This window comes from Protopterus annectens, chromosome 12.part0, assembly GCF_019279795.1.
Source record: "Protopterus annectens isolate FY-2018-M chromosome 12.part0, PAN1.0, whole genome shotgun sequence".
NCBI lineage: Eukaryota > Metazoa > Chordata > Ceratodontiformes > Protopteridae > Protopterus > Protopterus annectens.
In genome coordinates, this window is record NC_056746.1 from 1,255,198,265 (window position 1) to 1,255,212,181 (window position 13,917).

General features: G+C 41.3%; 1 protein-coding gene across 1 annotated transcript in view; it reads right to left on the bottom strand.

Moving 5' to 3' along the window:
• Positions 1-13,917, bottom strand: part of E2F1 (E2F transcription factor 1) — a 204,470-nt gene that overhangs the window by 73,158 nt on the left and 117,395 nt on the right. The window contains exon 4 of the mRNA XM_044090573.1: positions 12,398-12,550. Coding sequence (XP_043946508.1) covers positions 12,398-12,550 — 153 coding nt within the window. The remainder of the gene's footprint in view (positions 1-12,397; positions 12,551-13,917) is intronic.

A 13,917-nucleotide genomic window follows, 5' to 3' on the forward strand; every position in this document is an offset into this window, starting at 1 on the left:
GTCTCTAGTACCTAGTAACTCCTGACCCTACTCCATCTAACTACCTATCCTCATTCCAACTGGAAAATAAAAAAATAAAAAATAAAAATTTTGATATAATTTCCTTTGATTGAAATACTTTTCATCAGTCTATTTACCTCTGTAATGAACTTGCAGTGTGTGTGTGTGTATATTAAGCTTAGTTTGTTTACCTCTGTAATCTTCATGCAATCTATGTGTGTATATTAATCTTTGTGTAACATGTATTTAGGAGCTTTTAAGAGTATATTAAGCATAGTTTGTTTACCTCTGTAATCTACACGCAATCTGTGTGTATATTAATCTTTGTGTAATATGTATTTAGGAGCTTTTCTCCCCAGGACTCCAATGAAAATGGGTTCATTAGGCCCAATGGAATATCCTGGTTAAACAACTGCAAATAAATAAATAAAATAAAAAAAAATAAATCTGCTTTGGAAGATAGTTAGCCAAGTACTGAGGCAGAGTTCCCCTCTCAAGAAAAAAAAAAAGACAGACAAGTGAGTTGCCTCAGTCAGTGGTTATGAATCATGACTGCATCTACCTCATACAAAACAAAACCAATTTGGACCACTCAGTGAAGGTCAAGAAGGGACGTTGAGAAAAATACAATGAAGCAAATTATCTGCAACACTGAATACAAGGTGGATGCGTGTTTTGAATATTCCAAAGTATGATGGCTACAGCTTCCCAAGCACAACTCAGATGAGCCATGCTGGTTGATGCTTGCCCAGCCTTCACTGTATTGCTGGATCTGGTTACACCAAACATCTTGAGTCATCCATTAAAACTCAACAGAAAGACTTTCACTGTAATGCGCCCTACCGTAAAGACTGGTCATGCCAAGCATCAACATCTAGCAGCACTCATGATCAGCAAGTGCACTGAGCAGCACAATTAACGCTAGATGGAAAGACTTAGTATCACCAATGAGCACAGGGCTAGCTAGCTATCACTGCTGCTGCATGTCAGAACATCTTCCTACAAGCATGGAGATTTGCAGTTTCTCCATTTAGTAAGGTATGCACACAGCTTCATGGTAAGTCATCTGCTTTATTTTTTCCACTGCAGCACTGTGAAACCAAAGGGTCAGGGAATGATGGATCAGTGTGCTGTATGATATTCTTTCCCCATGCAGTACTTATGTCCCCGGCTATACCACTGTCAAAGTACAACCATCACATAGGCACCTTGGAAGTGGTCATTAAAATTAACATACCGGTTGCTGCTGTTAGAAATTCTGTTCTCTGACATTTGGTGTCTGTGTTCTGTGCATTAGCTGGTAAGTTCTAAATCAGAATGCACAATGTGAGGCAATACCAGAGTGTGCATATCATGCCCTATTTTGAGGTGGGGTTTTCTCCCTAGCTTCTCTCCTTGGTCACTATTCTGAAACATGCCACAATAACATGTCTGGCTAATAGTGCTGTAAGTCTTTGAAATGTAATAATACAACAATCTGTGTGAATCACTTACTACTGTTCTGTATGTTGCTCTAAAAAGATTCCCAAAAACAGCACATGAAAGTGCCGCTGCTGTTCGGGATAATACTGACACATCAGTGAAGCGAGTAGTTGATAAGACATGTCAGTATGCTACAGGAAGTGGTACTACGTCATCACCTATCGCTGTGGATGCCCTAAATGCAAACTTAATCACTCCAGGGGTAAGAATAACTAGCCTACATCCTGCTGAGTACTGCACATATAATACTACGATTGCCCTGCAGAGTACCACACATATAATACTACTGTAGTGCATGAAGTGCTGTAATTACACTCCAAAATCGAAAAATAGAGACAAACCTGTAAAGTGCTTCTGTAGCACAAGACCCAACCATAACAGCACTTTCAGAGGTGTTTGACAATTGTTGCACACTCCCTAAACACTGTTACAGTCAAGTCTCATTAAAATAGACGTTTCATTCTCAACTGCCCCAAAACATCTTGCCTCATTTTCATTCCGGGAAGTTTACAGACGTCAGTCTGTAAGTAACGTATTAAACTAAATACACCGTCCTTGACTTTTTTATTCCTCTCATTTACTTGCTGTCTATGTGACACTTGCCAAGTGCTTTACTGACTTTCAAAGCAGGTAAAACACTTTGCATTTTTTCTTCCTCTTGCATCTAATAGTGCATAGACTAGATAAAACTCCATGCACTACAAAGGATTATGATCAGGTCTCACCGATCCTAACCAGTTATCACATGTTTTCAACATGGATTTCCAATATTCACCTCTCGAGCTTCACTCTCAAGGTGAATTTCTTGGCATTCATGTCTCGAACACAACATGGTTATGATCGAAGATCTGATTATAATCCTCTATGTCACTATTAAGCTCTGCAGTACAGCCAGGAGGACAGTTGGACAAACCTCCACATTTCTCTTATAATGCAGACCTTGCTGTGCCCCTAAAAGTTTTACACATTGCTATCTTAAACTGTGAAGCCAACTCTGAAAAAACATATTGGTCAGTATTCACATATAACAATTTTTGCGTCCAACATTGTCAACGGAATTCGCAACATTACATATAAAATGCCTTGTTTACATAATTTGGAACTGAAATTCAGCACAGTTCTACTAAATGCAAACATGTCAGCGCTCACTGTACAGCATCTACAATAACTTCATCCCTGCTCAATAGGTTGCACTACAGACATAAGTCTTGAGAAGTTGATGGGAATGAATATCATGACACCAAGCAATCTCCAGCCAATAAGCTGTGCTAAACAGGACATATCGGGCGAGTTACACATACATTTGATTTGCAACAAGGATACTGTGAAAGTTCCCCAAAAAAAAAAAAAACAACGGTCTATCAAGGTTTGAAGCATGACACCGGTGAATATTTTCATTCTGCTTATAAAGCCTATACAGTATTTCTCCTACTCAGGAATCTTAACCTCTCAATACCAAACAGTTTTAATATACGGCCAGTCATGCATCTATTGAGCAGAAGTGGTGTTTGTTTATTTATTTAACATTTGTTCACAGAGAAAGTCCAACTTGGAATGAAGCCAATTTTCAGCAGAGGCTTGGGAAGAAATGCTCTAGATGCATGTCTTTATAACGCGGGAGGAAACCGGAGCACCCAGAGGAAACTCACATGAACGCAGGGAGGACATGCAGACTCTGCACAGAAGGCACTCCTTCCGAGAATCAAACCGGAGAACCTCTTGCTGTGAGGTGACAATGCTACCACTGTGCCATGTTGGTGTGACTACAATGCATATAACCCAAGGCGACCTAAAGTCAAGGCAAAGTTGATATGGGTTAGTCAAAGCAGTATGCACCAGTGTAAGGTTAGTGAAGTGTAGGACTATGCTCAGACACTAGAGCTGCATGAAAGTGGAAATGTTCTTGTCACCTCCCTGCTGCGACCTGAGGAACTCCGAACCATGGCTAGTATTGAGTGCATTAACAGTACACGGCTGCATGTAAGACTACTGCTGACCAGCATCGTTGACTGTAATATCTGGATATGGCAAACATGTGGAAAGGTACAGATAAGTGCAGTCAGGAAGAACATAATTACAGATGTTCAAGAATGTTCACTTTTGCAGTAGTGCTAATTATAATTATTAAGACATCTGCTGCAGAAGGCTGACAACTGGCTCAACTTCTGGAGCTATTTTGCCTTCTCTTTCCTGGCCAAATGTACATCTTATCACCTTGAAGCCAGCAAGCTTTAAGATATAAGGGAACACTTGCCTACATCATCTTCATTTCCTTCTTGCCCTAAGTTGCGGAAGTCTGATCAAGGAAAAAAAAAAAGTACTAGCCAGCGAGGTGCCACATGCCACTCTCAAAGGATGGCAAAGAAACCATAACCACACCCAAAGTTCTCTCTCCAGATATTAGTCAATCCTTAAGGGGGGGGGGTGGAGTGCTGCATAAGTAAATGAGCAGAAAGGAAAAGGTGACAGTATCCACCCCCAACCTTAGGTTGACTCCAGGAAGGAAACAGAGCGAGGGAAATGCTACAGCAACAGTAACGATACTTACATATTTACAACTATGGTAACTTCCAACACAAGTGCACTACAGTCATTGTACTGTTAACTGCTGCAGTAGTGCTAACACTTAAGATGATTCTTAAAGTGCTTGGAACATAAGGTAGCTGGCCCTGAAAAGACACCTGTTGTAGCAGTCTTTCTAAAAAATAGATGTTGCATACCCTGCCCTGGTTCTGCAGGGAGTCTCAGTTGTAATGTATGGAAAAACTGTGAAGAGACTGGTTGATAAATCCTGATAAGGAAGGTCAAAGTGAAAACAGTTGCTCTTGGGGCTTGAGCTCTCACCTGCTCTGGTACAGTCTTGCCATGGAGTGAATGACTGGTGGTGAAGTGCAAACAGCCATTCTGAAATAGTTTATTGTGAAGAAGGCCTGCTCTCCCAGCCTTTTGTAAAGGCTAAGAACAGCTGATCTAATTTTCTTACTTCTGTTGTCATTGTTAAGTAAAAACAGAACTGCCTATGTGCACCCAATGTGTTTAAAATCCTTTATTCTCCTTGTTCTGTGGAGTAGGATAGAACAGAGATGTTAATGGCTTGATTTAGAAATATTGAACACCCCAACAGTTTGAGCAGACAAAAGGCTATATTTTGCATACCCCCACAGATGAGCCAAGTGATGGCGCCTCTAATTCTGATATCCTCCTGGCAGATGAGACAACTAGGTCTTCCAGGTCACAGGTTTGAGAAGTGCTGTGGCTGCTGCCTCAGGTGGTGTCAATGTTATCACACAGGTGGAGTTCCCTCATGGAGATTAGTTTCTTGGGGCACCTATGGTGCAAGGCCCCTTTGAGGAACTGTTTTACTGGTGAAAGAAAGTACAAAGCAGATTTCGTAGCAGGCAGGAAATAGTAATAGATGTGCAGATTCAGAAAGGTGTGAGACAGTCTTGGATTTATAAAGGTCTGTCAGGTATTTCAGGACCAAGGACACAAAGACGGGTTAGGGTCTAGGGTCTCTAACTGGCAAAATGATGACATTTTCCATTTTGCCAGATAGGATTTCTTTGTACTTTGTTTCCTAGTCTTCCTTAAAATGACAAGCATATTCAAAACAAAATATGTGCCTACAGGTGACTACTGCTATATTACCTAAGCTACCAACCTTAAGGCCTTCAGTCTGTGTTGTATGACTGAAATGTTTTCTTGGGTCACATGGTCCATATGCTCAAGCACCAAGAAATAAATGTTCCTTTTTTACCACATTCTGAAGTAGGAAGAATCACTGCCGTCTCAGCCAAAAGAGATGCTAGTAGTAGTATTTTTGGCTTGTGTTCCAAGACCATATAGCCCTTGGAGGATTATTTACTACTTATCCCAAAAGAGAAGAGGTATGTGTAGAGACATAGGCCTACCTAACATGTGCAGATGTTATCTGTTGCCCAGGCTCCTAATATTGGTGTCCTTGTGCAAAATATTCTTAAGTTGTTTTTTGAAGTAAAAAGGTTATTTTGCATACCCCCACAGATGAACCAATTGAGAAGTGCCCCTGTTCAGCATCTATTCATGAAGGTCTGCCAAGGAAGTCTTCTGAGAAGGAGTGCAAGATCTACTTGATGGCAAAGCCCGACTCCTGGGCTAACTTCCATGCCAGCCTGCATGTCTGTTCTCCCAACTGCTTGCTGATGTACCACACTGCTGTGGTATTATCGATTAATCAATGAGGCCATGCAAGTTTCTCTGGCTGCCAGGTTTGATTGAAAGCTTTTACAGATAAGATTACCTCATCTCCTTGATACTAATTTTTTTTAACAAAATTTTGTTCTTGCTCCCTGAAGCTCTCAAGTATGCCCCTTCTGGCCATGTCTGAGGGGTCTGCGGGAACTGTCAGGATGTTCTGCATTATCTTGAATGGATACTCCATGAATAAAACTTAATCTGCTGTATGTACAATGAGAGTTTTTGATACAATGTAGCAAGGGAAAATGGCATTGACTAGAGTGGGCATTTGGCACCACCTGTTCCTCAGCTACAACTGCATTTGTATCTTGTGAAATATTGCCAGGGGGATCATCAGGAATAGGACACCCATGAGGCCCAGTGTCCCGAGGAATTCCTTGGCTGCAACTGTAGCCTGCTGTTCTAGGGTATGGAAATAAGAGCTCAGGATAGGTACTTTTTTGAAAGGAGAAAAAGGGCTCTCTGGATTACTGTGTCCAGAAGAGCCCCTAGAAGCTGGACTTGCTGGGAGAGGGCTAGTTGTAATGCTAAAAGTTTTAGACAGTCTCTGGAGTCTATAAGCAGGCCAGGGTAAACTACTAGGATGTCTATTATCCTCTGTGGATAAGCCCTGAATGAGGCACTTATCCAAGTAAGGTTAATGGAGGAAAGAACTTTGTGAACATCCAAGATATAGCAGACAAACCAAAGGACAACGAAGTAAATTAGCAATGGGCATCTTCTGCTTTTTTTACCTGAAAAACTGACCATCTCTGTTTTGGCAAGGAGTATGTGGAGGCAGACATCTTAGTTCCACAGATGTCATTAAGGCTTGAGGGAAGAGGAGAGGAGAATCAGTATGGCCTGCAAGATGCATTATGAATTCTGGCACCAAAAGCAATGAAGTCATAAATAACCTTCCAAGGGTAGTATGTTCTTGGAAATAAAAACAAAACTCTGTGCCCTCTTCCTGCAATGGCACACCCTATAGCCTCCGATTTAGAAGGTACAGAAGCAAAGGCTTGACCACCTTTTTGTTTTATTTTGACAGAACAGGGATACCCAAGATCCACCCAACTCCAGCTTGTAACCTTTTCTCAAAATATTTAAGGCAAAAGAATCTCGAGTGATTTTTCTCCCACTCTTAGGAAACCGCCCCCAAGATGAATGGCTCTTTTTTGTGTAGCTATTTGGGGTAAGGTAAGGAATACAGAGAGCTGTGGAACAATTTGAGGAGTGGGAGAAGAAAGAGCTTTTTAGAGTCAGAGCTAATCCCTTATGATGTCCCATCCTTGATGGTCCACAGGCTTCCCATTTTGGTCAGCCTGCCATTTTCCGCTAAACTAGTCTTTCATCCCCTTTGGCTGCTTACCTCTACCTTGCCTCCACTTGAAGGTCCAGCTTCTAATTAGGTAATTACTAATGTATGTGATACAACTGTTTCACTGAATGTACTGTCTTCCCCTTGTCCTTCTAGTTCTAAAAATGCCAACTCAGCAGTAGCGCTGGGGCAAAAGCAGCTCCTTTTTGAATGGGGTAATGAGAAGCTGTGTTCACATGATCTGATAGATGTGTGTCTTCATCCAGGCTTTAATAAGTGTTTCAGCAGTTGTTGCCCTGCATGATGCATGTACTGCACAAAAGCCAAACCTGATAAAGTGCCTGTCAAACTGCAAACAGGAGGATGCATAACACCAGTACATCATCTCTCAGAGCCTTTGCTTCTACCTCCTCAGATCTGTCCTTAATTTGAGATAGCAGGGTCTTTTCAAAGTTTAATATAAAAGTCATGCAGTTCACAGCCATGAAGGCTAGGGCGACAAAAGTGTAGACTTTCTTCCCAAATTGGTCAAATAGTCAACTTTCCTTATCACTAGTAATAAGATTTCTGGCTGCAGCTCAAGAAGATCCACTTGCTTAAATCCACAGACATCACTGCCGTATTAGGAATTGGGTTCTTATAAACAGATACAAGAATCCACAACCCTGTAAGAGAAGTTGGAATTGGTGGGTACAGGGCATTGGGCATATAGCCCTAAAGATGCAGTGGTGAAAGCATCATCCAAGGTTTCGATCACTGGAAGAATAACGAAGGATGTTGGCTCTGGTATACCCAGAAGCTCTCTACACCTTTTCTGGGCATCACAGTAATCCTTAACTTCCCATTTAAAAGAAATCCCTAATTTCTCAATTAAAGAAATCCTTTATACTTTACAGGGTGTCCCAAAGGAGAAATCCTCTAGTGATAAGGTGCAGGATAAAATGTTTTCAGTATCTCACATGTGAAAGACAGGTGAAGACATTTGGTCCACATAAGCCATTTCAACCACATCAAAGCTAGAAGATTCTAATTTCCTTGCAGGGTGGTGTGAAGACTTTCTATTTTTTAAGATTGGGACCCCTGACACTGATGGTTGCAGGTTCTTAAAGAAAAAAGCATAAGGACCTAAGCAAATTTAAACAGATCCTGGGTGGGAAACTGGGATGTCAGACATCCACTGCTTGGCTGTCTTGGCTTGCGTTTGGATGAGCAGCTACCTTAGAAGACTCAAGTAATAGCCTGATACATGCTGCTTTGTTTTCTGAACCCCAGACATCCTATTATATTAAAATAGAGAATATTCCATGCTTGCATATCAAAACAGATGGTATTCCACCCACACCCTAGGTTATCACAATACAAGCACTGAACTAGAAGCCAGTGAGAAGACATCTGGACTGACTGGCTGCTGAAGGGCTTTAGTTCTAGATGTGCTTTCTTGCAAAAGAGGTGATGATCTCCCAAGAAGCATCAACAGAACCTGAGGTTGCAAAAGCTGCCTCACCAGAATCAATGGCCACAAGGCTAGGGAGGGTCTTGCAGCTGAACAGGCATGATGCTCGACTCCTGGGATCCTCTCTCTCACTGGCATTTCTCTTTAGGCTTTTTAAAAGGGAAAGGGGGGGGGTCTACAGACAACTTGGTCATACTGTAGCAGTGCAGCCTTTACTTGTTCAAACAGACCCAGGGAGGTTTTGCTCTCTGACCCTAGCACAATGGGGGCCAGAAGCTGATGTCATGCCCTTCCCCTAAAACAAGCACTGACTGGGAAAGGATTTGATTTCTATGGGAAATGTACTTGTTAAACTTGGAAAAATTACACCTACTCTGGTGCCTGCAAAAAAAGCCCTATGCTATAAATAAGCAATAAACAAAGGAGCATTTCCTCTACAGCATGGAAGCCAGCATGAACCAATGGAATGATGTTCAGTGTTCTCATCAGCTAACGATTCTTAACTCTCATACGATGACAAGAAAGAACCGATGATGCAGCAGGTGGATATCCCTGTTATTCCACAAATGTGCTGATCTCCAGGTGAGAGGGCATTCAGGAACAGGAAGGCAGAAAATCTCTAAAATCTGGGCCAGATGTCAAACCTTCTGCTGTAACAGTGAATATGATAAGCATCTCCAGGGCCAACAAAACATTCATGGCATCAATCATGAAAGGCATGGATGGTATGTAAACCTGTCGATCAGAGCTTTGCAAAAAGAATTGCATACCTAATAAATCCTGTATTTCATGAAATCTTAACAGATCTGTAGATAGGAATCATTTTATAATTTAACACTGAGAAGAAATACATGGAAGACAGCACTCACAGTCCAACTAAATTCACAGTGCATTTATTTATCTGTATACTACTATTGATTGCTTGCGTATAGTAATATTTATGAATGCAGTTATAGGTCTGTGCATCCCTTGGTCTGCCATCTGTCAGAAGCACTATAAACCATCTGTGAAAGTATTAGCTACACAGCACCCTAATGTAAGAAGTGTGAACAGGATAAAGTCACATAATAGGCTCACAGGTTTGTACTAGGCTACTGAACATCATAAGCCGAGCCATGCACCCCAACATAACCCAGTTTTGTCCTCTAGTACATTGGACACCTATATGGTGGAGTACATTGGTAATGAGGTAGCTAAGGGCTGTGGGTGCATCACATTAAAGGTTCGTCAACGGGAGCAAGATTCACCAAACGCGTGGGGCAATCAGAATAAACCAACACTTAAAATGGATGGCTGCAATGCAGCTTCAACTAAGGTTTACAGCAGAAAACACAAGTGTTAACATTTACAACATTAACATATGCCTCAACAATGCTGTGTTTTGTAGACAATATGTCACTTCATCTACAAGCTGAAATGGGTTAACACATGTGAGCTGTCTTTAAGAGTGTCTCTTTCAGATTACAGCATTTACGCACTCATGAAGCAGAGTCAACTACTGTAAACAGATTAAGGGTAACATTTCTCTATCAGACTTATCCCCTTTCTCGTGATATATTTCATGCTCAGAATTAGCAAGGTGGGGAGCATACTCCTTTGGAAAAACACTTACTTTTGGTGATCTAAATCCTGTTAATGATTTATCTAACAACTCCATACAATGGTATCGTGACCTGCAGACTGAGGTACCTTGTCAACGGATTCATTGGTAGTTATCAGGTATACGATTCAGCAGAACATTAAAGAGCCTAGCCCAAACTCCTAATTGCCCCAAAACACTGTCTGGTCAACTGACTTACTCAAGGTCACAGTAGGCAAATAAAGGCTAAATAAATCAAGCCCCATACCACATGCAGCTCATTAACAACTTGCCTTAATTGCCTGCACTAACTAGAAAACTAACTCTGGCAAGGCTTTGGTAGACTTGTTAAATGCTGACAAAATGGACCAGTCCCAATCTTGGATAATTTAGCTTCTGGCAGTGGTACAGAGGGAGAATTCCCAGGTTACAGCCAAGGCAACCGAGGTTTGACTAGTGGCCTGGGCACTGAAAACGTTGACAGGGAAGATGGTTCCCACCCAGCTTGCACCACTGTTCTGATAGCAAGACTTCAGCAGGAATAGAGGCCCCTCATGATGTAGGGGAGCCAGTGCAAGGATGATGTGGTCATGGCTCCCCCCCAAGCTGCTGGCAGGAGACCCTTTTGGCACATGTGAGGAAGCATGCATGTGTGGATTAGGGAAGCACAGGCTGCACTTGTGGAGACCCAAGTGCTCATATCATACCCAAGGTGAGATTAGGTCATAAAAACAGAAAGCTCTTGTTGACAGAATGCTACTGAGAGCATGAAGCAATCTCATTGTCACGGTAACGGTCCCCCCTGGACAGTGCACATCCAAATGAGGGAAGCCTTGACTGGCAAGCAGTGGAACAAAATGACCCAAAATGAGAAAATCTTGCAGGTCATGTGCATGAGGAAAAAAGATCTCATCCACAAGATGACATGAATTATTAAATGTGCATAGTGAGAAAGTCACTGCTATATGACCATTCCAGGAATGATTTATGACCGCCTGTGCAGAGTCTGCATATACCCAAGGATTTGCACGCTCCTCCCACATCCCAAACACGTGATATGGCTGAACTGCCTATAGGTGCTCACATGGGGACAAACATGTCTATGCCTTGTGCCCACTAAGTGCCAGTAGAGGTTCCAGATCCCCCATGACCCTGCACTGGATCAAGTGGATAATCAGAAAATGAATGAATGAATGAATAAATAAATGAGAAAGTTAAGGAAACTATGCCATTTCCATATTTCCTTAAAAGTGTTACAACAGACAAAGACTTAAAACTGGGGGCCCCTAATGGCAGAGGGTGCTAGTAAAACAGTATCAGTGAAACAGCTGGCTAACATCGACTGGTTTAGAAAGCAAGGTGCTATTTGCGGATTGAAATCAGATAAAATTTGCTCACTGAAGCAGTCAGAATACCAAATGTATACTGCAGGAATTACTGGAGAGTATTTGTAATAAAGAACAGAAAATATTACATTTGTCATATTTGCTTCAATAAAGCAATGAACAACTTGGAAGCAACATTACAGGTTTGGCCTCATGCAAAAAAACATAAAAAATGTAAAAAAAAAAAAAAAAAAAAAAAAGAAGGAGACTAATCACATGCAGACATCCTGACAGCCAATACTGGTTTTGTTCCAGCATTTACAAAAAGGAAAAGTTTCATACCTGCATAAATCTGAAACCTGTGTTACCTAGATGCAAATGAATGGCACCATTTGACTGTCAAGATGATGAGAAAAATCTGCGCTAATGCTTGGCATCTTAAGTGCATGATTTTGTATTTAATATGCGTGATTTCTAAAACTATGAAGTGCTGTCAGTAAATATTAAACATTACGTGTTATTTAGTATTATTGCAAAAGTAAAACTGCAGTGTGCAACAGTATCTTGCAAGCCATCACAAGAAAACTGATGATCTAGCTGATGAAACTTTAGAAAACAAAAATGTAATATTTGTGCGGATTTCTGTATAAAAAAGGAAATATAAAAATCGTCACAATATACTTTTTTGTTGTAAATGGCTTTTAAGCTAGGAAGATTAGTTTGAGGCATGGTTTCTGAAAATGATTTACACAAAAACTTTTTGGATAGTGCAGGCACAGTCTCACTGAAGTCTTAAGTAATCGTGAGCTACACCTAGCCACTGCTGCTCAAGATAACGCGTTATGAATGGCTGAAATGCTCACTATCACAAAGCTGCTGGCAAACCACAAACTGCAGTGTCATAAGTGACAATTACAAAAAGGATGGTTAGACACATAACTAAAAGGCAAAAGGCATCAGATTTCAGACACAGCCTGCTACAACAGCCTTTCCAGAGGCAATGGCACAGATCACAAGGATATTTTTGATTTTCTGAATCCTCCGTAAGCAACTTGAGCTGAATAGTGCATTTTTTAATCATATCATCCAGTTTCTTCTCCTCTTCTCCCAGCTGATTGACTTCAACCACAAGTGCTTGATAATGAGCTGTAAGATCTCCTGATAGACTGCTGCCCCTTAAAATAAATAAATAAATAAATAAAAAATAAAAACTTAATATTTCTCAAAAAAATGTCAGCTGCATGCATTCTCACCATTTTACATTAAAAATAACATTGGTTACATGAACAAATGAGAACAAAGAAACAAATATAACCAAAATGTTAGCAAAACAGTCTTGTAACAAGATACATGTCCAGCTCCAGGACTCACTGAGATAAAGCCCTAACTGACTAAAACCTATGGTGGGAGAAGGGCGGTAAGCTGTTAACAAAGGCTCTCCAATCTTTGAAGGAGGAACGCTGCTAGACTCAATACTGTACCAACACCCAAGGGGAAAAGATGTAATGAAGTACAAAGGTGCAACACCAGCAGCTTTCAGGCCACAATGGGAGGTATTGTCCACCAGGTAGAGGGTGTATATCACAAAATCAAAAGCATTAACTCCAAACCTCAAACTGGAAACCTCAAAAACGGAAAACATCAAAGCATAAAGCGGAGATCGCCATAGAGTGCGGGAAGGGAAATTTTCCCTTTACTGCACTTTAGTGCAATCTCGGAGTTGGTATATTTAAGTAGCAGGGGGTGTGGGGGGTGCAGGGGGGCTTGCCCCCCTGCATAGAGCATTTTTGTGTGTTGTTTTGGGTGTGTACTGTTTTTTTTTTTTCACGTTAGATGTTTTCTGGTTTCGAGGTTTCCAGTTCGAGTTTTGGAGCTTCAATATTCTCAACTTTCGATCATCTGATATAAACCCCAGGTAGAGTACACCGTAGCTGGAAGTGTGTATGCTCTGAGTGCACATAGAATAGTTAATACTGTGGCCCATTCCCTTTGGCTACCATTAGGATCAACTACATGGTCCAACAAAAACACCCCTAATGGTGTCTGGATAGCAGCCACGTGACTGGCTCTTGCCCTCCAAAGGGAATAGGTATTTACTAGGCTTACAACCTAGCCATGCAATATTACTCAGTTGTGTCACTATGTATCATGGGCATTTATTAGCCAAGGGTATGTTAGGAAGTTTCTAGAGGTTATGAGGGGTAGATGTTAGACAGAAGCAGACTATAATGCCCAAACTATCAGAGATATGGCGGCCAGACACGAGGTGAAATTCCAATTACCCATCCATGGGTGAAGGTTACACTTAAATAGGGTTAGGGATAGACTCCGCTTCACACGGATAGGGAGCTTGCTCCAGAGCATGGAGATCCTCTGACATAAATAAGACATGTTGATGAGAAAGATATGTATGTCACAAGCAAAATAGAAATCCTTGGATCCTGGTTCTGATGGTGTTCGCTTTCCGGATGTGTAGAAGGTACATCACAGCTGGATCTGAGTAATTATGTGTAGAAGGTACATCACAGCTGGATCCGAGTAA